This window comes from Anomaloglossus baeobatrachus, chromosome 12 (assembly GCF_048569485.1).
Source record: "Anomaloglossus baeobatrachus isolate aAnoBae1 chromosome 12, aAnoBae1.hap1, whole genome shotgun sequence".
Taxonomy (NCBI): Eukaryota; Metazoa; Chordata; class Amphibia; order Anura; family Aromobatidae; genus Anomaloglossus; species Anomaloglossus baeobatrachus.
This window is the reverse complement of record NC_134364.1, coordinates 94657907-94684780: the sequence shown is the minus strand read 5'-3', so window position 1 is coordinate 94684780 and position 26874 is coordinate 94657907. Positions and strand designations below refer to the sequence as shown.

Below are 26874 nucleotides of genomic sequence, written 5' to 3'. Positions count from 1 at the left end.
TTCTTAGGATTTATAAATTATTACAGGCAGTTCATACCCCATTTTTCTACTTTGGTGGCCCCTTTGGTGGCCTTGACTAAGAAAGGTGCTAATCCCAAAGCCTGGTCTACTGAGACATCTCAGGCTTTTGAGGCAGTAAAAAGACACTTTTCAACTGCTCCCGTTCTTCAAAGACCCGATGAGAGTAAGCCCTTCCTCTTAGAGGTTGATGCCTCTTCAGTGGGTGCTGGTGCGGTCTTGTATCAAAAGAACGGTGCAGGTAGAAAAAGGCCGTGTTTCTTCTTTGCTAAAACCTTTTCACCGGCAGAGAGAAACTATACCATTGGGGATAGGGAACTGCTCGCCTTGAGATTAGCCTTGGAGGAGTGGCGTCACTTGCTGGAAGGAGCGAAACATCCTTTCCAGGTCTATACAGACCATAAGAATCTGACGTACTTACAAACTGCTCAGCGTCTGAATCCTCGCCAAGCCCGCTGGTCCTTGTTTTTCTCCCGCTTTCACTTCTCCATCAACTATTTGTCTGGGAGTAAGAATAACAAGGCAGACGCCCTGTCTCGCTCTATGCTTTCTACCCAGGAAGAGATTGACGAACCTCGTCTTATCCTTCCCTCCAGGGTTTTTCATACGCTCTCCCCTGTGACGTTAGACCAAATCCCACCGGGCAAGACATTTGTTCCGCCTGATCGACAGAATGATATACTGTCATGGGCCCACACCTCAAAGGTGGGTGGGCATTTTGGTATTAGGCGGACACGAGAGTTACTGGAGAGGTGGTATTGGTGGCCACACTTAGCCAGCCACGTCAAGAGATATGTCGGTTCCTGCTACTCGTGTGCTCGCAACCGTCCATTACGGCAGAGACCGGCTGGGCTCTTGCATCCTTTACCAGTGCCAGATAGACCATGGGAGGTGGTAGGCATGGACTTTGTGGGTGATCTTCCATGTTCACAGGGACATAGATTTGTGTGGGTCATTACGGACCATTTCTCCCGGATGGTTCATCTCGTACCGTTATCGAGAATCCCATCTTCCAGGGTACTAGCCAAACTATTCCTCAAGCATGTCTTTAGGCTTCACGGGATGCCAGATCGTATCATTTGTGATAGAGGCCCGCAATTTACTTCCCGTTTCTGGCGAGATCTTTGTAGCCTTCTGCAAATTGAGTTGAATCTCTCTTCGGCATACCATCCGGAGACCAATGGTTTGGTTGAGCGTACCAATCAATCTATGATTATATACCTTCGACACTTTGTTGCTGAGAACCACGATAACTGGTCCTCCCTCCTACCCTGGGCAGAATTTGCCCTTAACAATTCGCTGGCTGAGGCCACTGGGCAGACACCGTTCGTACTCAATAATGGGCAACACCCTAGGGTACCGGTACCGTTTCCCGCTGCTGCACCTCCTCCTCTTGTGGCCGACTGGGCAACTAATGCCAGAGAGGTTTGGGATCGGACTCAAGAGTCGATCCAAGCAGCTAAGGACCGTATGAAGACGGTGTCCGATCGGTTTCGTCGCCCGGCTCCTGTCTTTTCTCCAGGGGACTTTGTGTGGCTCTCTGCAAAACACGTGAGACTTAGAGTGGGCTCTGTCAAATTTGCTCCTCGCTTCCTGGGTCCTTATGAGGTTCTTCGACAGGTAAATCCTGTAGTCTATCAATTGAAGTTACCTGTCCATCTTAGGATTCATGACAAATTCCATGTCTCACTGCTAAAGCCGGCTATTTTACCTCACGCTCGTGAAGTGCACTCTCCTGCCTCTGATTCCTCTCGCTCTAGCTATGAGGTACGAGCCATAGTTGGTTCTAAGATGGTTAGAGGGCGCAGGTTCTTCTTGATAGATTGGGAGGGCTATGGCCCGGAACATCGCTCTTGGGAGCCTGAGGAGGCTGTCCATGCTCCCGACTTAGTTGCCGATTATCTGCGTCGCCGGGAGGGGGGCCCTTGAGGGGGAGGTACTGTTACGGTTGCTGCGAGCACTGGAGACTATGTCCAGATTTCTTGCTACTGCACATGTGCGAGCGCTGGAGAATAAGTCAAGATTTCTTGCTACTGCACATGTGCGAGCGCTGGAGACTAAGTCCAGATTTCTTGCTACTGCACATGTGCGAGCGCTGGAGACTAAGTCCAGATTTCTTGCTACTGCACATGTGCGAGCGCCGGAGACTAAGTCCAATCTTGGAGCCATTGCACATGTGCGGGTGACATCATCGCTGACACGAGGTCACATGTCTCTGACACCTTCTATGCTGATTGGTCGCTGGTCATGTGCTTGTGACGTCTTGCTCGGTGATAGGCCAGCATGACGTCACTCCTGTCGTTCTGGAAGCGGATTGGCTCGGGTGTCCTCCATCTTGGATGAGGCACAGAGTCTATATAAGACCCTGACACACGCCGCATGGTGCTCAGTCCTCTTGGTTCATGCATATGAGTAGACGCTCTGTGCGCGTTCCTCTAGGCATTCCTCTGTCTATGCTAGGTGAGCGCTACCGGCAGGGTAGCGTTCTTATACCTTACAGCTTCGGCTGCTGTCCGTATCCTTACCTCTTAGGGGAGCGGACATAGGCAGGTGCCTGAGGCACATGGTCTGGCTGGGCCTTGTGATTGTACTCGTAGGTGGACGTTGCCGCTAGGGTAACGTTCCTTATACTGCGTCTGGCAGTTGTTCGTATCCTCGCACACTAGGGGAGCGAACAGAGGTAGGAGCTTTGTGCGGCTTACGCTGCTGTTCGTCTCTTTTGCACCACTAGAAGAGCGGACCTAGGCAGGTGCCATATCTAGTGGTTCGTGTCCTCGCACACTAGTGGAGCGAACGCAGGTAGGAGCTTTGTGCGGCTTACGCTGCTGTTCGTCTCTTTTGCACCACTAGAAGAGCGGACCTAGGTAGGTGCCATTTCGCACACATTGCCTTTGTCTCTGTGATTATTAACAGAGATCATTCCACACACCCTCCAAGTAAGGGAGGAATTGCTTTACTTTCTTATTATATCCTTCTGTGAGTTAACAGAGGTATCGCACTCTGCCATAGTCTGCAGCAAAGTCTTTGCACGGTGGACCCTGACTGTCTGATACTCCTTTCGGTTATTATCAGACAGCCCCCCGTAACAACGGTCATGTTCAATTAGCATATCCAATAATATCATTGAGCATGTTTGCAAACCCTGCTCCCATGTAATTCTGAATTGTGCATCAGTCTCCCATGCAGGAAATATTTGCACTCTCAAACCCCTTGGTGTGATCTTAAGTTTCTTATACTCCTCTAGGGTTCTAATATTCCACCACACTTTAGTTACTCTTTTATGCAGGTTAATTAGACTTTGCATAAGCTGATGATTCTCGTCCTGCAGACTGCCTGTACCGCCTGAAGCCCCAGAATTAAAAGGGGCACCAAAAATGTCTGAAGATTGACATGACCAGGCTGCTTCTCTAGCTGCTAAATCCATATGGTTTTTTGTACCACAATGTAGAAACCTACTACACCAATCAACACTACCAAAAATTTGGCTGACAACAAAAAGAGGGGTGTGCCTCCTTCCAGAAACGGAGCAATAGATGCACCAGCACAAAGATCAATAATTAAAGAGGAAGGGCACTACCCGTGGGATCTCCTGGTATACAAAGAACTAAACCATGAAATAAGAGAAAGAATATACCAATACGGGATCACCACAAGGTTAGGGTACATATGAAAAATTCACTTTATTATACAAAAAACCACAAGAAAACACATGCCCTCAGCAGAGGTATAGTACACACGATAGATAATAAAAACACTTAAAAAAGCCTATGGCATGTAAAAAACCTGTCCCATTGGGAAACAATACATACAATAAATGCCAAGTATATCAATACAATTTTAGATATCAAGACAATCTCTCCTCATGCACCATACAGATGTTAAATTACATTGCTGTTTCACTGTCCAGAAGACAGAGGAACGAGGTACTGTGTTAGCACCAAATAAACAAGATTGAGGTCTAAGATCACAGACCATTAATTGGCTACAAGACTCTGTTTAAAGAGAAAAGACATATAACGCTGAATAGCCAATAGAGTAGTCCTGCACCAAATCTATGACCTAAGCAAGATGGCGGCCGCCATCAGAACGCTCCAGACATATGAAATTCCTCAGCTGTGGTATTGGTGAGTCCTAATGTACTCCCTTTATATAAGGTACACATGGAAGCTTTAAACAGCTTTCTTTCTTCCCCTGAGGAAGCCACCCTTGGAGGCGGCGATACGCGTGGGGTTATCCCTTGGGAAACCCTCTCCTCATGTTACCCTGACTTTGCATGGTGTTTTCTATCTGCTGGTATTATGCGGTTAGTGAGTATAGACTGAGGGTATACATATTTGGTATTAGATTTGGTGCAGGACTACTCTATTGGCTATTCAGCGTTATATGTCTTTTCTCTTTAAACAGAGTCTTGTAGCCAATTAATGGTCTGTGATCTTAGACCTCAATCTTGTTTATTTGGTGCTAACACAGTACCTCGTTCCTCTGTCTTCTGGACAGTGAAACAGCAATGTAATTTAACATCTGTATGGTGCATGAGGAGAGATTGTCTTGATATCTAAAATTGTATTGATATACTTGGCATTTATTGTATGTATTGTTTCCCAATGGGACAGGTTTTTTACATGCCATAGGCTTTTTTAAGTGTTTTTATTATCTATCGTGTGTACTATACCTCTGCTGAGGGCATGTGTTTTCTTGTGGTTTTTTGTATAATAAAGTGAATTTTTCATATGTACCCTAACCTTGTGGTGATCCCGTATTGGTATATTCTTTCTCTTATTTCATGGTTTAGTTCTTTGTATACCAGGAGATCCGACGGGTAGTGCCCTTCCTCTTTAATTATTATTCAGTTTTGGCCAACTATTGTCAAATTCATATGGGAACTTTTAGATACACTATACGTAACTGGATGTCCCTGTCATATAGTATAAGAGTATACAAACTCTCCACATCTAAAAAGGTAATTAAATATCTAGTTGATATTTCAATAATTTTGGAGCAGACACTCTCCAACTCTCCATTCAAAGCTTCTGGTTTTTCAAGTCCTCATGATTTATGGAGTCTATTTGCTCCAAAAACTACTGACAAATAATCAGTATGAAAATACCCTTAGGCTATGTTCATGCAGGACGTTTTTGCAGCATTTTTTTCCTGACCAAAACGTGACCTTGTGGGAGGATGTCTCCAGGGAGTCATCTGTGGTTTTGGTGCGGTTTTTGTGGTGTTTTTACAGCGTTTTTTATGTGATGTCAAGACCAGCAAGGGTTCAAGAGTACTCGAGTGCTGGGTCAGGTTGGTATTGACCTGGATCTGGCACTCTGGTAGTTAAAAAAAAAAAAAAGGTAGAAAAAAAAAAAAAAGCAAGCACGCTATACTTACTAGTCTGCGGTAGATGCTAGAGTGTATGGGCTCCTTCCAGGTATGATGTCTTCAACAGGCCCCTCTCACATGGGGGGCAGGGGGGCGAAGCATGATCATAGTAGAAGGAAGAAAACATCGGCAAGCTCACTAACCCAGCTGGTCACGCACACTAACCTGGATGGAGCCCATACATTTTAGGATCATCCGTACCTGCTAATGCGGCCCCTCCTATGCCTGGTGCTGCTCATTAGCCTCATGCATATTCACTGCTCCCCCACCACTAGTGTCTGTGGGTCTATCGTACAGTAAAAAATAAATGAATAAATTTAAAAAAATGACGTAGGGTCTCCCTATATTTTGATACCCAGCACAGATAAAGCCTACAGCTACAGGCTTCAGACCCCAGTTGTGTGCTTATCTTGGCTGGGTATCAAAATAAGAGGGATTCCATGCTGTTTTTTCTATTATTTAATTAAATAATTAAAAAAAAAAAAAACAGCCTGTGATCCCCCTCAATTTTGATACCCAGCCAAGATAAAGCCCACAGCTGGAGGCTGGTATTCTCAGGCTGTATAGACCCAACCTAAAAATATCAGCCTGCAGCCTCCCAGGATTGTCACATCCATTAGATGCGACAATCCCAGCACTTTACCTGCCTCTTCCCAAATTGTTCTGGTGCAATGGCAATCAGGGTAATATAAGGGGTTAATCGCAGCCCACAGCTGCGACTAAGCGCTAGATTGGTAATAGCAGGCGTCTATGAGACACCCCCATCACCAATCTGCAATAAGTGAAAAGAAATAAACACAAACACCGAAAAAATCCTTTATTTGAAATAAAATACAAAAATCCCCCTCTTTCACCACTTTATTAACCCCCTAATCACCCCTGCAGGTCCGACGTAATCCACACGAGGTCTCATGGCAGTTCAGCTCTGCTACATCTGAAGATCACAGCGAGCGCCATAGAACAGGACTGTCCGCTGTGAGCTCCAGAGAATGAATGAGCCGAACTATCAGCGGTCACTTCACTCAGGTGATTCCTGGTCACAGCTGGTGATACCTGTGACCAGCAATAGTCTGAGTGAGGTCACCGCTGAATAAACGGCTCACTCATTCTCTACTCTAGACCCGAACTCCGGGTCTGTGATTGGTTTCAGGCAGACACGCCCCCAGCATTTGACTGAAACCAATCACAGATGAAAGCATGAATATGTAATGAGTGGGGAAGTGGAGGAGCTGCAGGAGCGTACAGCTGCACCGAGGATTCGGTAACTATATCGCGCCTGCTCCAATCCCCCTATCCCCAACACCATTTATGTGCCGGCCAGCTACCCTGGATCAATTCCGGGTATCTAGTGACAGGTGGACTCGCAAGGTATCTGCAAGTCCACCTGTTACTAAGGTATAAACTGTAGCAAAAGCGCTGAAAAGAATTGACCTGTTCATTCTTTTCATAACGCAGCAAAACCGGAGGTGGTTCACAAAACAGTCAGGAAAAAATCCTGACGTGTTTGTATGTGCGTGTATGAGACTTCAGAAATCTCAGACTTTGCAGGGACTGTAAAAAGCAGCGTTTTTTACTTCCGGTTCCTGTCCTGGCTGAGGTGGAAGCTTAGAGGAGAATCTCCTGCCACCCCTCACAGAAACCGACTAAAAAGAGACCCCCCCGGACGAGCCACCAAACAGAGAGCAGCACAGGAGGTTACCTAAAGCAGACAGCTATGGAAAGGTACCTCCTGAGAAGCTCTGGGAGCAGTGAGTCAGCCTGGAGAAGCTTTGATATGGACAGAGGAGAAGATAAGATAATGGCGCCGAGCCTGATGGGGGAGGAGCCTGAACGCATGGTGAGAGACACAGAAAAGCAAACACAGAGCTGGAAGGGGAGAGATAAGGGAGATATGAGCGAGGAGACAGGAGATAAGGAAGATATGAGCGAGGAGTCACAGGAGGACACAGCAGGAGAGAGGTGGATGCAGGGGACTGATGACGGTGGATCGCAATGGGAGGATGAAGGGGATATGGAGGCAGAGGGGAGAGAAGGTGCAGACAAAGCAGGGCAGCTCAGAGACACAGCAGTGTTGGAGGATGAAACTGACAAACAGCACAGGGAGATTAATCCCACTCAGACTCACAGGAAGTCAAATGCAAGAATTCATAGTACCCCTTCCAAAGAAAACAAAAAACAGCCTACTACACCAACATCACAAGCCTGCAAGCTATTGGGGGATGGAGGTGGTGGCCCAGTCCAGACAAAGAGAACTAAGAAAACAGCACCACCTGCAGGCCAAGACAAGTACACACAAAAGCTTAATGTGGACTATAAAAAACTGGCTGAAGAAGTGACATCACACTTGTCAAAAGAGGTTAAAGTGGCTATTGAGGCAGCCATACAAACATCATTAGCTAATATGCAAAAACAGATAAATGCCCATGCCTCTAGACTGGCAGAATCAGAGCAGAGAATATCTGACTCCGAGGAGACAATACTGGCTATGCAAGCACAAATAGCAGCTCTAGCAAAATCTAATGAATACTTGAAGGATAAAGCAGACGATTTGGAAAACAGATCGAGACGAAACAACCTACGTATAGTCGGGTTGCCAGAGTCTGTGTCGATTGGACAGTTGGATAATATATGCGAGTTGGAGCTACCGCAGGCCCTGGGCATAAAGGCGAAATTCAGAGTTGAAAGAGCCCACAGAGTGGGTCCACTGAGACACCAGGAGGCGAATAAGGGAGAGGGCCAAAACTCAAACAAGAATACCCCGATAAGAGCCAGGCAGGTGATTGTCAAGTACCTTGATTATAAGCATAAGGAGGAAATATTGAGGGCTTTTAGAGAACGAAAGCGTCCACTACAATATCAAGGCAACAGACTGCTAATTTTTGGGGATTATTCAGCGGAAGTATCCAGAAGGAGAAAAGAATTTACCAAAATTTGCTCATTTCTGTACAACAAAAAAGTAAAGTGCCAGCTATTATACCCTGCTACACTGAAAGTTAGAAACCCCAATGGCTCGTTTGTATACTACAAGGACTACAAAGAAGCAGAAAACATTCTCATGGCAGAGCTCAACAAGACTAGGTCAGAAAGGCAAGAAAAAGGAGCTAGTGGAGAAGGGAATAATAGAAGAGGATCCCCCACAAGCTCAGGAAGAGATGTGGGACGTCTTGGGGGACAAAAGCAAGTCGAGACCAGGGAGGAAAGGAGGCCAAGCCCGGGTCGACAGCATAATTCTCGCCTGGAACACAGGAACCAACCCTTGGAGAGAAACCATGATACCTGAACTGGAACTCGCTCATTGTTTTTCCTTTTTTTGCCTGTTTTTTTTTTTTTTTCTCTTCCCAAACAGGGAGAGGCGTTGAGGAGGATGCATTACGGAGAGAGGGTTGGGGAGGTGAGAGGAGGAGGGGGAAGGGAGAAAAGAGAGGAAAACATCCCAAAGTCTGGGTCCTCTTCCGCCCCCTCTCTTTTTTTTTTTTTTGTTCTTCTTCTTTCTTTCTCCATCTTCTCTCCCCTTGGTCTTTTTTTTCTTTTTCTCCTTTGTCCAGGAACATCATCCAAATTCAAATGAAGTGGGCCTGTTCTGGGCGGACTGATGGCTACCTGGAGTCAGAGATAAGTAAGACTGGAGAATCTTGCTGAGGTTTTGACATACTGTGCTAATTTTTGCATAATTTTCAAAGGCTTATTCAAGTTAGTCCGGGGATAGAACATATATTTTTTGGGGGGTGATTAGGGAGCTACATATTTTGGCTAGGAATAGGGGAGCTCACCAACGTGGCGGGAAGCGCCGTGGATTTCTCGGAAGGGAAAATATGTTTTACAGTTACATGCTTTTTGTTGTATTTGTTATATTTGCAAGGTGGGGAAAGGGAGTGTCGATTTTGTGGTACCAACTGTGAATCTAGTGTCGAACATCTCGTCTTCCTTGATGCAGGGGCCCATAGGGGAGGGAGTAGTAAAAGCAGAATACACAGGTAAACATGATACAGATAACTACGTGGAATGTTAAAGGGCTGAGATCACCTAACAAACGAGCAATGATATTGAGACATCTGAAAAGACTAAAGACAGACATTGCCTTATTACAGGAAACCCACTTGGGGGGGGAGGACTTTTTCCGCATGAAGAAACATTGGGTGGGCACCGTTTACGGGGCAGCGGCACAAGGTAGAAAAGCGGGCACTATGATTCTAATAAATAAACAATTCAGTCATGAGGTAGTGGCACATGAGGCAGACGACCATGGAAGGTGGCAGCACTTAACAATCGTTAGTCCAGCGGGTAAACTCAGTATTTATAATGTCTATGGCCCAAATTCACAACAAATCACATTTCATGATGACATAAAGGCCATCATATTAGCAGATGGGGAGGCTAACATTATAGTGGGAGGCGATTTTAACACCGTCCCAGACTCAGCTGAAGATAGGAGGAGGGGCGAGGAGGGGACAGCTAATGTGGGCAGGAGTTTAGACAATAGGGATGTAACATTAGAAGACGTAGGACTGAAAGACATCTGGAGACTAACTCACCCACATGACAGAGAGTATACACACTTCTCTCACCCTCATGATAGCTGGTCACGTATTGATCAGTTCTGGATCTCGCAAGACTTACTGAGTGGTACGCAAGATTGTGTGATAGAGAATATGGTGATCTCTGATCATAGTCCGGTGAGATTGGGCATTAGAGAGAAATTCAGGAGAGGTACAGATATCATATGGAGATTCCCATCGTTCCTTCTCAGGCAAGATAATTTTCATAAGGTGCTACAGGAGTGGTGGGGAGAATTCGCAGAGGACAATAAGGAACATAGAGAGTCCCCAGTGATATTTTGGGAAACGGCAAAAGCGGTCCTAAGGGGCCGTCTGGTGGGGTACGCAGCCATGATCAAACGGAAAACCAATGAGAATTATAATTTCCATAGTGAAGCAGTACGGGTAGCATATGCAAATTATGTGACAAATAGATCTCCCATGACAAAAGGCAGATGGCTGGAGGCAAAAGAGGGATTTGACGAATGGGCCAAAAAAAAGGAACAACTATTCTGGTCGCACAAGGAGGTTGACTTACATAGGTTTGGCAACAAGGCGGGAAGGATGTTGGCCAATCTGGCAAGGGGCAGCAGAAAGATGACAGTGATCTCTAAACTGAAAACAAAGGGGGGAGAGGTGACTACGGATCCTAAGGACATTAATAAACTGTTGGGAGATTACTATAGAAAACTATATGGGTCAGGGAATAACGACATGACTGATGAGGCAGAGTGGCTAAGACAAGCCCAAATGCCTAGCTTGACGGAGGAAGATTTGAGTGCCTTAAACGCAGATATCACAGTAGAGGAGGTGACGAGAACAATTGGGGAGCTTAACACCAACAAGGCACCGGGACCTGACGGTTTCAATAGTGAATTCTATAAGGCTCTGAAGGATCTGATCTCGCCGGATCTAACCTCAGTCTTTAATGCTTTCCTGGGAGGGGCGGAAATAACCAAAAATTCCAACATAGCATATATTAAATTACTCCCCAAGGGAACCAAGGACCTGGATGATCCCTCTAGTTATAGACCTATATCGCTCATAAATCAGGATTTAAAAATTATGTCCAAGATCATGGCTAATAGACTGGCCGAGATCTTACCTAGGATCATTACGAATCACCAGGTGGGGTTTATTAAGGGGAGAAATGCCGTTACCAATATCCGAAAGACAATTCTAGTGGTAGACGCGGTTAGACTGGGTCTCACTGAGGGAGAGGCTAGACCTGCCCTAGTTACACTTGACGCAGAAAAAGCGTTTGATAATGTAAATTGGGGGTGGTTAGACAGGGTAATGGAGGCCATAGGGATTGTAGGCAAGATGAGACTTTACATTAGAAACCTTTATGCCAACTCGGGAGCTAGGGTACACACTCTGGGCTTTCTATCAGACGTGTTCCCTTTGATGAAGGGAACAAGACAGGGCTGCCCATTATCTCCTCTTTTATTCAACCTGGCAATCGAGCCGTTGTCAAGAATACTACAGGGACAAAATAGCTTTAAAGGAATCAAGATAAGGGGTTCAGAAGTAAAGACAGCGCTTTTTGCTGATGACATCATACTTTATATGGGGGACCCCGGTGCGGATTTGCCACAGACTCTTGCCTTGATTGAAAAATTTGGCTCATTCTCCGGTTTCAAACTGAACAAAAAAAAATGCGAGATCATGTTCCTAAAGGGGCATCATGGGACAATGGGGGGACAAATAAGGGATGGCTGTCTATGTGGAATTCCTATAGCACAATCTTCAATTAAATACCTGGGAGTGCATATAGGAAGATCGGTGGAAACAATCTATAACTTGAATTATGGACTGCTAATCAGGAAAATTATAGTTCAATTAAAGGGATGGAAAGGTCTGCCACTTCCATTACTGGCAAGATGCCACCTGATAAAAATGATGAGCTTTCCTAGGCTGCTGTATCCCTTCCAGACAATCCCGCTATTGCTAAAACTAAAGGATGTGAATAAGCTCAACTCCGCGTATACAGAATTTCTGTGGAGGGGAAGGAAACCCAGAATAAAGCTGCGTACGCTGATGAAGTCAGCAGAGGAGGGAGGTCTAAACTTTCCAGATGTCCAAGGGTATAATCTTGTATGTATCATGAGGCATGTAATTGATTGGGTGAGAGGAACGAGTAGGCACTCAGATCATGCGATGGAAACTAAATATGCGTCACCGTGGGATCTGACGTCCATTCTGCACTCCCCACTATCCAGGGTTGAAGGGCACATAAGGAACTCAATTATATTCCGAGACACCATGCTAACATGGAAGTCGGTAAGGAAAAAACTGGGGCTCTCATGGAAAGTGTCCAAGTACTTGAACCCCTGGGCATTCCCAAATTTTCCCCTGGGACGAGAAAACAAGCTATTTACTAGATGGAAAGAGAGGGGAGTCAGGAGAATGATAGATGTTATGAATGTGGAGGACAGGAGGTGGATGACAGGTCGGGAAGTGTTGGATAAGTACAACCTTAATAGCTCACATGTCATCCAGTATGAACAATTGAAACATGGAATAATAGGAGACCTGGGTGTGGTTGGAAGAGAGCTGAACAGAAGTTCGATTGATGAGTTACTGGAATGTGATGTAACAAGTATAAATGTCTCTAAAATATATCGATCGCTAAGGGGGGTGCTTATCTCACGGGAGGATAGTCGGACTTTAAAAGCGTGGGGGAAACAATTGGGAAGGGAAGAAGTGGTGGATGATATACTGAGAGGATGGGTACAAGTGCGGAAACATATTACCAATGAGAGATGGAGAGACACTCAATTCAGAATTCTACATAGGGCCATTATAGGTTTCAACATACCAGGTAGGGATAGGTGGTGTCCTAAGTGTCAAAAAGAAAAAACGGATATGCTGCATGGGCTATGGGAATGTGAGACAATCGCTAGGTTCTGGAACCAAGTCAGAATATTTGCCCAGTCAACATGGGGAATTTTCAGCAAACTAGACTTAATGGTGTGGATTTTCCACTCCTTTGAGGGAGGAGTAGGAGGAGGACCGAGCACGCAGGAAAAGAGGAAATACGCAATAACGCATGACATAGCCATGATAGCTAAGCGTTGCATCTTAAAACACTGGATTCAAAGGGAGGGCCCATCCATAAAGGAGGTTGTGGGCGAATTACACAACCTTCTGAAGTGGGAAAAACTAGAAGCGGAGAGGGATAAAGATGGGTTGACAGCCAAGTTTTTTGTGAGATGGAGACATTTTATTGAAAGCCAATTCACACAGGGAGAAATAATTAACCTGATGGCACCTTTTGTTCACTCGGAGTGGTATATCCTGAGCGATATCCAGGACAGCCTGGGTAGACTGAGAATCACCTAGGAGGGGGCTCTGGCGGGAGGGGGAGACGAGACGGTTGGGAATGCCAAGACACGCTAGCAAAATTGAAATCATTCAGGGACGACACAGAGATTTAACGAATTGTATTGCATATGTTATATTATATTTCATTACCTCTGTTTTGGTTTAATGTTACTGTATACTATTGTGAAGCCCCACAGGTGTAGTGTCGGTGCATTACCTTCAGGGACTCCACTCGGCTGGTGCTGGTCACAGGTAGGGAATCTTCGGTTTTGATCGTGACGCCACTCTCAGTATTGCGGTCAGTGGGGACCGCCACTGCAGGTTAGGGGACGCCTGGGGCTGATGGTGTGTGCAGTTAGTTGGAATAGCCTCCTGAGAGTGAGGCAAGCCCCAGGGCCCAGTGTAGGTTTGTAGTACCACAAGGCGCAGAATGACCACACAGGCAGGAATGTCTTTCAAGGGCTTTACTCACATTTGATGGCAGGGTGAGTAGCCCGGGCGTAGCTGAGATGAACCAGGTGGGAACCAGGTATCCTTCAGGCTGACTTTATGAGGGTGACTACTGACTCGCCTTCCTTAGCCCTTGGTGGTTTGGGGTGACCCCGACTTTGAGTCCCTATGGGGGTCACCCAGGGAAGATGCTGCAGCCTCTCTCCCCCTTTTGTTTGCCGTTTGCTTGTTCCCCGGACCAGGCCACTCCAGCTGCTTGCCTCCTGTGACCTATGGGCCCTCACTGCGGTTACGTGGCTGCGGCTTTTGTGGTGTTGTGGTGTGGGCTTTGAGAGCCCCACACCGGCAGGTTTAGCAGAAGAAAGCTGGATCTATCTTTGCTTCGGGATCTGCCGCCCGGTTGGGCCTGGTGCTCTCTAGCAGTCTCCTTACTTCCCACTCCGTTGCACTCCCTAGCTGAAGCTGGCTTTCAGGTAGCACTCCTAGTTGACCGTTCTCCCCCGTCTGTAGCCACTGCGCGGACGCTGTCAGATTGCACAGCTCCAGGGATCCGCTCCTCACTTGAGCTCCCTGGACTCTACACTGAACTGGCTCACTGCTCCTCCTCTCCTGTTCTTGCCTACGCCACCTAGCAACCAGACTCTCCACCACACCCCTTGAGAGGAGATGGAGGCTCTACCCCCTCCACTATTCCAGTGAAGGTGAAGGCTTGCCCCCTCCTGGGATCCCCAGGGGTCCTCTCATGGGTACATGTGTGAGACCTGATCACTATGCGCCTGTGTTCCACACCCCGGTCAGCCTTCTGGATTACCTGTGTTGTACTGTCCCCAGCATGGGTGCAGTACTCAGTGGTGCCTGACCAGGTCAGGGGCGCCACACTATCTTAAATCGAACAGCAACATGGAACTCCAAATTGGGGTATCACCCACCTCTATGTCACATTTTGTCAGACGAATGTTCTTTTTTTGCAATGATACTTGTCATGTTTTTACAAATTTGAAAAATCAATAAAAAACGTTTTGGAAAAAAAAAAAAAGCAGCGTTTTATTAGCATGGCTTTGCTACTGTATATTGTAAATCAATAAAACTTCTTTTTTGTTACAGATCCAGTCTCCACTCCGCAGATCATATATGAAGGGGAGACAACCGGGAATCAGTGTCATGTTACTCTGAATTGTTCCATCTCATCAACTACAGGTAATTTTTTCTATATCTGGAAATACAGACATGGGGACAAAGAGTATCAGAATATAAGTAAGACTGAAAATGTCATCCAGATAGCAATAGAGGACCACCATGGGACAGCATTCATATGCATAGTCCAAAACCTGTCAAACCAGAAAAATGTCATTGTCCACACAAAGCATTGTTCAGGTAGGAGCTAAACCCTTATTAAACTGTCTGAATGCAAGTAATTCAGTGATCACAGACAGTTCTAGATAAAGAAGCTGTATAAATATAATATGCCGATCCAGAAGTGTATTGAGGTCTGATTTTAGTGGAATTATAATGGTTAAAATAAACACTGGACTCTGTGATTTACAGTGTATGAGAACCCCGTAATTTGCAGTGCTTGGGGGCCCTGTAGCTGGCAGTTTATGGGGCTCTGTGAGTGTAAGTTCCATGGTTGGCTGTGCATTAGGTGTCCATAGCAGATAGTGTATAGGCCCATATGGGTGGAGGCCCTGTGGTTGGCAGTATATGGGGCTCAGTGGGTGTAGGTTCTGTGGTTTGCAGTGTATGATAGCTTTGAGGGTGGAAGTATATGGGGCTGTGTTGGTGGCGTCTCTGTTGTTGGCAGGGAATGACAGTCTTGAGAGTGGCGGTGTATGAGGATGTGTGGTTGAGGGCCATGTGGTTGGCAGTGTATAAAAGCGTTTAGGGTGGCAGTGCATGGGCCAGTGTAGGTGATGGCCCTGTGGTTGGCTATGTATCACAGCCTTGAAGGTGGCAATGTAGGGGGCTGTGAAGGTGGCAGCTCTGCGGTTGGTAGTGCATGACAGTCTTGAGGGTGGCAGTGTACGGGGCTGTGTGGGTGGCACTATGTGGTTGGCAGTGTATGGGAACTTTGTGGTTACCAGTGAATGAAGGCATTGAGACTGGTGTTTTACATGGCTCTATAGCTGGACGTGTATGAGGGCCTTGAGGGGGGCAGTGCATGAGGACCTTGAGGGTGGTATATAATAAGGCAATGTGATTGGTAGTGCATGCAAGCTTTGTGACTAGTTGTGCTGTATGACACTGCAGTTCCCAGTATGGCTGTAGTTATTGTGAAAAAGTGCCTGAAATACAAATTCTAAATGTTACAAGAGCCCCCAGATTTGGCACAAGGGGCTTTGAATTTTAACAGAACTGCACTCTTATAGCTAAGTGGGTATATGACTTTAATTATGTAGTGTCTTCTTTTCTCATGACAGAAGTGAAGTCAAACACTATATCCATAGTCATAGGGGTAGTGGCGGTGGCTCTACTGATGGCGGTTTCATTTTGGGTGACGTGGCGCAAAAAGAAGTCATCTGAACAAGGTAAATCTCTCTCAGTTGCACTCATCAGGGTACTAAATGTTAATGCCATGCTTTAGTTAAAGCAGTTTTGTCATTCGAGGCAAGAGCTAGGGCCAGAATGAATTAAAGGCAAAAGTAGGACATTGCCTAGGGGTAAAATTCATAGATTTCAGTGGAAAAGGGGTCATGTCTCGAGGCATCATATTTATAGAGATAAGGTGGTGTGGTACGTTCTAAAACCTCTGCCTTGCGCATCGCATCAATAGCTTGTCCTATCCTTAATGTTTTATCAGCAAGAGGTTATCACTGAAGGACTAATTGTCATGTGCCTCCTAGTCCTCCTTGTCTAAGTAATTGGCAGTGTTATAGGCAGCTCAGTATTCGGAGCACTGCTAAATCTGATGAAGAGAAAACTGTGGTTGTAACACAACTGCTGCACTCATTAAACTAAGTGATACATTTCTGAAATCAGGGTCTTTAATCCTAAATCATGCAGCTGTCAGATGGGTAGTGAAAACCTGATGACAGAAACATTTTTTTGAGCTACTAATGGGAGACAGTTGTAGCATCTTGGGCATCATATTTCACAACTTTCAGAAATGATGGGTTCAGGTGTGAAAACTTTGTTGGGTCTAAATCAGCTTCTGTTCCCAGATAACCAGACAGATGGAGTAAAAACAAGGCAATACAAGAAGACTGTAGAGGAAGATGAGAACGCTAAAAACAAGAATGAAGAATATTTGGAAAATACTGTTCAACCCATAGGTAAGAAGCCATTATGGACCACAGATGATAACACAGAAATTACAGTAAGCCATATAATGGTCAGAACCAGTATTTAGAATATTTTATTGTCCCATGAACGTGGTTGTCCACTACTTGGACAACCCTTTTTCATTCCCCAAGCTTGGCCCCATTATAATAAAAAAGCTTACACTCACTTACTGCAGTGGTGTTATTCCAGTGGTCCTGACACTCACGTTCCCAGAGCTCATGTGAGGTTATGACATCTTCCTTAAAAATCTGAAGCCAGAGACAGAGAAGCTAGTGGTGAGTGACCGCGGTGGCTTGCGTGACGTCACACGCTCATGTGAGCTTGAGAACTTAAGTGTCGGCACCACTGGAATGGCGCTGCCACGGGAGGTGAGTATAAGATCTTTTCTTTTCATAGGGCTAAACATAAGGAATAAGAAGGGGTTGTGAACAATCCATTTAAAGCAGATCTGGAAGGAGCAGCCAAACAAAAAGTTCTGCCTTCAAATGTTGCAAGCTGAACCCTAGGTATGAACAGGTTATTCCTAATGAGTGATCTAAGTGGTCGGTAAGGAATGTAGATCTTTCACGTTGCTAAAGTCCAAATTGTTCATACCTTCAAAGGTCATCAGGCAATTTTAAAAGTATTCACTACTATTTTCCCAACTCAAAGTACAATGTGAGGATGATTGGTGTTAACGGAGAATGTCATGGTTAATTGGTTATTAAAAGGATTCTCCAATAATGTGATAAAGTGTCCCTTATTGTGTAGTTCATACTGCAGCCCATCCTAGTCACTTCAGGAGCCTGAAGAATCATAACTCCTAAGATCTGTGTCTCAACTGACAAAAAAGCTATATCGCAAATGCACATACCACTGTGAACTGCTGGAGAAGGGCTGTGACATAAGTAGAAATAAATATTTTCCTTGACTGAATGTGCAGGAAAGACTGAAGCTGAAAAAAAATGACTGAGCACAAAGAATAATTTTCTCCAGCCTCAGTCTTCCATGTAAAATCAGCCAAGGAGAAGATTTATTTCTTCTCATATTGTAGCCCTTCTACAGCAGCTAACAGTATGTGTGTTACTGATACAACTCTGCTGTTATTTGAGATGTAGGTCTTGGGATCTGTGTTTTTTTGTTTTTTTTTTTTTTCTTTTACTTTTTCGAAAAAAAAAGAACAAATAAGAGAAACTAGAATATGGGGGGGGGGTGTAATTGAGACTCCTGAAAGAAGCCTGAAAGCACTTGCAACTCAGTTTTAGTGAGAGAAATAGGGGGTCCAAGAGATTTGGAGAAAAAGGGGGGAGAGATGGGGGGGGAGAAAGAGTAGGAAGAGGTTGTTGGTCTAGGGTCCATTCATCCTTATGTCCATAATAATCGGGGCCAAGTCATCTGCTCGTTCAGTCCCCTAATGGGGGGGGGAGATGACTTAGAATCTTTTATGGTATCATCTGCGCCACAGCCGCCAAGAAAGTGGGATCGGACTTGTATTCCTTCCAGGCATTCCATACTTGCACAAAGGAGAACATATTCTGTCGTGAGAGGGCTGAGAGCTCTTCCGCGTAGTATAATTGGTCAATTTTCAGTAGCAGCTGCGAGATGGTGGGTATCATTGTTGTGCGCCACAGTTGGGCAATCAGCAGTTTACATGCTGAACTCACAAATGCCACTAGTCTCGAGTTAGCTTTATCTTTAGGCCACAGTGGGAAATTTAGTAGCAGATGCATGGGTTCAGGGTCCCCCTGTTTGCCTGTAAGGTCCGAGATCAGCTGAGTTGCTGTCTTCCAGAATATCTGGAGGCGTGGGCATGTCCACCATATGTGGAGGTACGTTCCCTTGTCCCCCTCGCATCTCCAGCAGAGATCCGAAGAGGCGGGTTTCCATGTGCCCACCGTGGAAGGGACTATGTACCATCTCGCAACTACTTTGAAAGAGTTCTCTTGGACTCTCACACAGCATGATGGCCCGTGCGAGGCTCCGTAGATTTGGCTCGTTTGAGCGTCAGTAAATGTGACGTTCAGATCTCTTTCCCATTTCAGTATGTAAGCCCTCTTTACTGCTAATTCTTTTGTAAGTAAAGTATTATACAGGCGAGATAGGATTTTTTTGGGGGTCCTTGTTTGCGAACAAAAGGATTCAAATACGGTTAGTGGTCTGGCGAAGTTGGAATGTGACAGTAGTGGTTGGATTGTGTGTTTTATTTTTATATAATGGAGAAATGTGAGTTTAGAAAGAAGAGGAATCTCACCTATCTCCTGCCTCGAGACCAGAGAGCCATCCTCCAAGAGATCCGTAGCCGGGATCTTTGCATTACTCAGATGCGTGGATTTAGCGGAGTTAGCAAGATTCAGGCTGGAGTCTAGAATATCAGAGATTAGGGTTAGTGGGGAAAGAGGAGGAGCCAGGAACTCCACATTATGATTCCAATTGTCCAGAAGTGCTCTAGTCAGTTCGTTGGTAAAGGTTCTTTTATATCCCTGGCAGGAAGGAGCAAGTAAAAGGGCTCGTAAGGGGGTGGGGGCCAAGTGTTCCTCTATTGTCGTCCATAACTTATTCGGAGGGCGTCTGACCCAGTCCACTGCTCTAGAGAGGACAGCGGCTTTATAGTATGTGGCTATATTGGGGAGTCCCATACCCCCTTTGTCCTTTGGGAGGCTCAATGTGTGAAAGTTAATTCTTGGTTTATGTTTGTTCCAGATGTAGTTGGAAATTAAAGAATTGCATTGAGAAAGGAAAGATTTGGGGACTGGTATAGGTAACATTTGAAAGAGGTATATGAGTTTTGGGAGTATGATGCTTTTGATTAAATTTTTCCGACCTATCCAAGATATAAAAGGGGCTTTCCAAGAGGCTATTTGCGTGGTAAGTTTGGGAAGGAGAGACTTGTAGTTTAGGTCAAAAAGGGATTTGGGAGCTTTCCCTATTTTAATGCCGAGATAGGTAATGTGGCTCTTTGGCCACCTGAATGGAAATGACTGTTGAAGGAGTTTAGTGACATTGCCCGGGATGTTTAGACTCAACGCTTCAGATTTGGATAGGTTAATTTTGAAGTTGGACCATTGGCTGTATTCTTCTAGTGTGTTCATGAAGGCAGGGAAACCTCTTTCCGGTCTGGACATTACTACCAACAAGTCATCCGCAAAGGCGGCGGACTTGTGGTGAGTCCCCTGTAGGTTAATCCCCTCAATTTCCTGGTTTCGCTGGATGGAGCACACCAAAGGCTCCATTACCATGACAAATAGTAGGGGGGACAAGGGGCAACCCTGCCTGGTTCCATTCCTGATATCGAAGGGGTCGGTCAGCGTGTTATTTATTTTGATTCTGGCTGTGGGAGATGTGTACATCTGTAATATTGCCTGTATGACAGTCGAAGGAAAATGAAAAGCTTCCAACGTGCCCCGCAAGAAGGTCCAGTCCACTCTATCGAATGCCTTCTCGGCATCCGTTCCCAAGAGCACAAGGGGCAAGTTCTGGGCCCTAGCATATTGCATTAAGTGTAATAATCGTAGCGCATTATCTTTCCCTTCTCTTCCCCGTACAAATCCGGATTGCTCCGGAGATATGAGGTCAGGAAGGATTTCCGCAACCCGGTTAGCGATTAAGCTGGCGTAAATTTTTAGATCCACATTCAGAAGTGAAATGGGTCTGTAACTTCCACAACATTCCGGATCTTTCCCTTCCTTATGTATTAATGATATGTGGGCTTCCAGGGCTTGTTTGGGAATAGGATCGCCGAGAAGTAAAGCATTGCATGCTGCTAGGAGGTGATCTCCCAAGATATCAAAAAATTTTTTGTAATAAATGGTTGGTAGGCCATCTGGGCCTGGTGCTCTTCCCATGGGGCATTTGGACAGAATGGACTGAACCTCAGCACGAGAAAACTGTTTTGTCAGGGATTCTTGTTGTGTCTTGGAGAGTGTCGGGAGATTTAATTTAGCTAGATAGTCGTGTATGTCGCATTTTCTCTTGTCTTTTTCTGTAGCTGACTCTTCTGGTCGAGATTGGTATAGGGTCTTATAAAATTGTAGAAATTCGTTTGAGATTTGGGAATAGTCCTGGGTGCGGTGGCCCTGCGGTGTTTTAAGTGTATGTATAAACGTACGCGCCTGCCTTGTTTTTATTAATGACATCATAAGCTTGGAGGCTTTGTCCCCATGTAAAAATATGCGGTTTTTCCAGCTCAAATGTAATTTGGCTGACTGTTTATTGAGTATGTCTCTTAGTGCCACCCGTTTGGCAGTCAATAGTTCTAAAGTCTGTTGGGACAGAGATTTTTTGTGTTGGGTTTCCAAAGTATAAATTTCTTCATATAGGCTTTGCAAAATTAGTTTCCTTTGTTTATTAAGGTGTGAGGAAATGGAAATCAGTTCTCCCCGTATGACCGCTTTATGTGCTTCCCATAGAATTGGTGCACTGATGTCTTGTGTCTTATTCTCCGCAAAGTAATTACGGAGACGATCAGAAATGCGTTTCCTATTGTCTTCTGAGGAGAGGACTGATTCATTTAACCTCCATGTGCGGTGGATCAGATATGGCCTCTGCAATGTGAAGCTTGCCGTGACAAATGCGTGGTCAGAGTGTGGCGTGGATTGGATTGATGTGTCAGTGACATTGGATAATAGAAACCTAGGTAAAAAAATGTAATCCAGCCTGTGGTAAGATTTATGGGGATGAGAGAAGAAGGTGAAATCTTTGGTTGTCGGATGCTGTAATCGCCAGATATCTATCAGGGAGAGAGAGAGGAGAGAAGTTTTGATCCGGGATAGGTCCCTGAGTGATATGTGGCTCTTTTTTGAGGTTGAGTCTAATTTTGGCTCCAGGGCTACATTAAAGTCTCCACAGAGAATTGGAGTGCCTTCCAAAAAAGACCTGAATTTTTTGAGTGTGGAAAGTAGCCATCGAACCTGTTTGACATTTGGAGCATAGATATTGCCCAATGTTACCATTGAGCCCGCCAGTAGGCCTTTAACAAATATGAACCGGCCATCAGGGTCAATGACTTCATGTTGGGGTAAAAAGGGTATGTCTTTGGCGAGTGCTATCGATACTCCTTTAGTGCGTTTATTTGGGGAGGGGGCATGAAACCACGTGCTGTAGTGTGCTTTTTCAAAGCTTGGAATTTTGCCTTTGCAGAAGTGTGTTTCTTGTAAGAAGATAATGTCAATGTGTTTCTTATGAAGGTTAGATAGAGTCTGTGCCCTTGGTATGGGGGAGTTCAGCCCGTGCGCATTAAGACTAATCACATTAAATACCTTATGATGTGTCGGCATAGTGGCAACTGCGTGTGGATGTCTCTTTTCCCGGTAAGATGAATGGACCAGACCCACGACCATGCTGGGAAAGGAAAGAGCAGACGGGATGGAGGGTAGAGAAAGAATCAGATAGGGAACAGGGTGTTAAATTCAACAATAACAACATTTTCAACATCGGAATAGGAATGGGTATGCCTCGAGAAGGAGCAGAAAGTGCAAAACCCCTAAAGTGACTTCATGTTTTTAGCATATATACGCAATGTCGGACAATAGTAGGCCTGAGCCTAGGCCCTCCCATGGGGCCCGCTTTCCAAGTTCGCCTGGAGCTTCTGTGCCACATTGCGCCTGGGCCTTTGGGTCTTCGGAACGATGCTGTGCCAAGGTGACGGCTCTGGGAGTTGCTGTAGCGTAGATGTCGAACTGTGGATTTCCAATTCAGGATATTTCTCCATAGTAATCCCCAGGTCTTCACAGATTCGCCTAATTTCAGCTGATGTTTTGCCTTGGTAGTGTTTCCCTTTTGCTGTTATCGCAATGCCAAATGGGTACAGCCAGCGATATGGGAATTGGCGTTGGCGTAACTCTTCTGTAAGGGGCTTTAGTATTCGCCTTTTGGTCAGAGTGGTGGCTGCAAGGTCTTGAAAAATCCGGATTTCGGAGTCTTCATACCTTATGGTGCCAGCTTCCCTTGCTTTTTTAAGAATGAGCTCCTTAATACGGTAGTCCATAAAGCGGCATATGACATCTCTTGGTGGTTCCCCCTGCCTGGGTCTGGGTCTCAATGATCTGTGGGCTCTGACCAGCTCTATCGGTGGTGCAGGATCAGCGCCTATCAGGTCGGAGAAGGTGCTTTGGAGAGCCGGGACCAGGGCTTCGTTTGCTACCGATTCTGGGAGGCCTTTTATTCTAAGATTGTTCCGCCTCTCTCTATTTTCATGATCCTCCAAGATTGCATGTATTTGATTGACACTGTCTTCTTGTTGGTGAAGACAAGAGATGATGGCATTGGAGGTTGTGGTGATAGTGGCCTGGGAAGCTTCTAGTGTTTCCACTCTGTGGCCTATCTGGCCGATATCCTGTTTGATGTCAGAAAGTTCTTTCACTACCGGTTCTAAGGCTTTGTTGAGAATCCTTCTGATAAAGGACCTGGAGATTGGCAGGCTCTTGTTGGAATCCATGTCCTCTGCATCACTAGCGTCATCTTCCATTTCTTGTGTGGCAGTAGTAGATGAGTTTTGAAAACTATCAGCCCCCGCCTCTGCTGGCAAGAGATGTTTTTTGAGGAACTTATCGACGTCTGCCTGAGTCGTGGTCACCGCTGGTTTAGGCAAAGCACTGGCCATTTTATTGCCAAATTTGACCATGTCGAAGTCAGTTCTTATGATATTATGTTATAATGAGTATAGTGGGGGTCTGGTCCCTCTGCTCCTTCTGAGCAGTGTGGAGTTCACCTTTTTACATGCCCCTGTGGGAGGGGGGGGTCAGATGGACTGTGCCTTTAAATGGAGTGTAGGTCTGCGTGAGTGCTCTCTGTGCTCACTCCTCTGTGTGTTCCCGTCTGCAGCCCCAGTATCCAGGGAGATATTTGGCTCAGGGTCTTGGAGTATTGGCAAATTACCCTTCTTGCGACCCTAATTGTAATAGTCTCATCCTTGGCTGGGCCCCAGATAGTGGAGAGAGGAGTGGGGTGTCCTCTGAGATGACGTGGACTCAGCCCTAGGCTGTACGGGGGGGCCTCTATACTTGGAGCTTCCTCAGGCTCTTCTGTCTGACCTGAGTGCGGCCTCTCAGCGTATGTGGGCCTGGCAGCACCCCGACTCCTATATTGACGCGTATTGTTCAGCTGTGGGAGGAGGGGGGGGGGGGGAGGAGGACACCGTCCCGGTGGATGGGGATCGCGGCGGGATATGCCCTGGGTTCTCCTGGGTCTCACTGGGAGGACGCGGGGGTGTGGGAGGGCGACCGGAGGGCGTCCGGAAGTTTTCACTCACCGCCCGGGCTCCTCTCCAGTCCCGGCAGGGTCTCCCTGAGCGCCGTCTGCAGCTGTCGCGAGGTTTCCGGCGGTATCTCCGGATCTCCCGGCGGCCGCCTGTAGGCCCGACGCGTCACGCACCTCCTCTGCTCCGGCTCTGTCTGGCTGGTGACCGGGTAGGTGACGGCGTCCCCTCCACTTCCTATCGGCCGTCTACCTTGCGTCCTGCGGCTGTGGGTTTGCCGCGCTTGCCTCCGGCTTTCAGAATCAGGGGGAGGGGGCCAGGTCTCCAAGATGGCGGCGGTCTCTCTCCTCTTCTCCCTGGTCGCCGGGCTCGCTGAATTGTGAGGCCGAGTCTGGGGGGGGGCGGCTCTGTGGAGTCCCCGTCAGCTCTGCCTGGGCCCCTTATCGTTGTCCGGGTCACCTCAGCACGGGTGCTCCTCGCCACCGGGGATCTCGCTGCTCGGGCCCTGCGGCCTACTGCTTGCTTCCTGGCCTCAGTCCCGAAGTACCTCCCTGGGGTCCCAGCCCCAGTGTAGCCAACCAATTCAGGGTCGCTTTCTTTCCGCCTGGTCTCCCTGGCTCAGATGAGGGGTCCCGGCCTGATTATTTGTAGCGGGGGAGGAGGATGTTGGCAGATGGTTTGGAGCTCCCTCATGTGCGTCTGTCTCCAACCGCGGCCATTTTGGACTCGGGATCTGTGTTTTTTTTTAGACTATAACCCTTCCAGACAAGTGACTAGGATAGACTGCAGTTTGAATTACCTCATACAGAGCCCAAGACCCCTTGGACATTCTTCCAGTTCAAAAAAGCCATGACAAGCTCAGTGGCCACTGATTGGCTTGCTAAGTCACCTGAGGACCCAGTTGCCTGTTAAAAAAAAAGTCATGAGATCAGTGAGAGACACAAGTAACAGGATAATGAAGTATTAGCAGCTCAAGTAAAACAGAAGAGAAAGGTGGGCAGGAGTGAAGTATTTGGTCAGCTTAGACCCCAGCTGACTACTATAGGCAATCAGCAGCCACTGATTGGTTGCAGTGCTCACATTCCATTCAACAAAAAAAAAAGATATTAGAGACTGATTCTTCCAGCTTGAACAGGTTGTGACCAATGCAATCAGTGGCCACTTATTTAGTCACCTGAGACCCCTTCCTGCCAGAAAAGGAAGTGACGAGATCAGGGAGAAACACCAGCAGTAAAATGTTGGAGCAACAGGGGTTCAGTAGGTCGATATGATAATTTGTAACCATATTTGGATGGCACATTTTTAAACTAAGCCTCACTTTAATAGAAAGGTAATATCTTTCTGACTTTCTGAAGACATTCATACAGAGGGGTTAAATAAATAATTTTTCATCCTAGAGGAGCCAACACATCCATGCATTACACCAACAGCTCAGTGACAAAATTATCACTGTGTAATGTGTCACATTCCATGTGGTGGCGCTACAGGAGGTGTGGACACTTGTATCAGATGGCTCTACAAACTACAGCTGATCCGCTATAATCTGCCCTGGTCAGACCCCACCTGGAATACAGTGTACAGTTCTGGGCGCCCTAATTCAAGAAATACATCGATATATTGGAGCAAGTCCAAAGAAGAGCCACCAAGATGGTAGAAGGTCTGCAAACCAAGTCATATAAAGAACGGCTAAAAGAACTAGGGATGTTTAGTTTGAAAAAGAGAAGGCTGAGAGGAGACTTAATAGCGGTCTACAAATATCTAAAAGGTAGTCACAGTGCAGAGGGAACTACCCTATTCCTCATTAGCACAAGGAAGTACAAGAAGCAATGGGGTGAAACTTAAAGGAAGGAGATTCAGTTTAGACATTAGGAAAAACTTTCTGACAGTGAGGGCAGTCAGGGAGTGGAACAGGCGACCCCGGGAGGTGGTGAGCTCTCCATCAATGGAAATCTTCAAGCGGAAACTGGATAAACATATAGCTGGGATGATTTAGGAAAGCCTGCATTCACAGGGGTTTGGAGCCGATGACCCTTGAGGTCCCTTCCAACTCTACTATTCTATAATTTCAATTTTTGATGATTTTATCATTGTTCCCAGATGACCAGGATAAAGGAGAAGCAGAGGAGAATGAAAATGAGAAAAAGGAAAATGAAAACAGAGATGAACAGCAGAATGAAGATAATTTAACTCGTCCTGTTCAGGAAATAGGTAAGACAACATTTGGAGTCAGATGTGACAATAATTATTGGAAGCAATGCAAAGATGAGTAGAAAGTATAGGATATTTTTATGAAAAACATAGCAGTGTAATGTCCATGGGTGAAATAAGGAGACAAAGAGATAGCAGCACTTAAATGATGCAATGGCCGTGTTCAAGAAGTATTGAGTTTAAAGGATAAGCAATCAGATAAGCAATTAAAGAATCAAAAAAGTTTTTCAAAACATAAAAAATGTCTTAGTTTGTAGGGTAAGTGCCAAGTAAAGAGAAAAAAAAAAAGTTTTGGAGGCATGAGACTATTGACTTTAACCTGGGGTAAGATGGAGCCTCTAAAAATATGTACCATATATGATTGTAAAATGATTAAAATTAATACATCTAGTTATCAAATATTTCATAGTAAGACATATACGTTCATAGTTCTGTTTATGTTGGAGGGCATAGGTTATTAATAAAGTTTATAAGGGTAAATATGCCCATATTGAATATACTTGAGTGCTGAGCATG

At 45.9% G+C, this 26874-nt stretch overlaps 1 protein-coding gene across 2 annotated transcripts in view; it reads left to right on the top strand.

Moving 5' to 3' along the window:
• LOC142257766 (uncharacterized) overlaps positions 1-26874 on the top strand; it is a 99014-nt gene that overhangs the window by 42853 nt on the left and 29287 nt on the right. For both annotated transcript variants that reach the window (XM_075329943.1, XM_075329942.1), the window contains exons 3-6: positions 14805-14897; positions 16118-16225; positions 16859-16969; positions 26248-26358. In XM_075329943.1, the coding sequence (XP_075186058.1) occupies positions 14805-14897; positions 16118-16225; positions 16859-16969; positions 26248-26358 (423 nt within the window). The remainder of the gene's footprint in view (positions 1-14804; positions 14898-16117; positions 16226-16858; positions 16970-26247; positions 26359-26874) is intronic.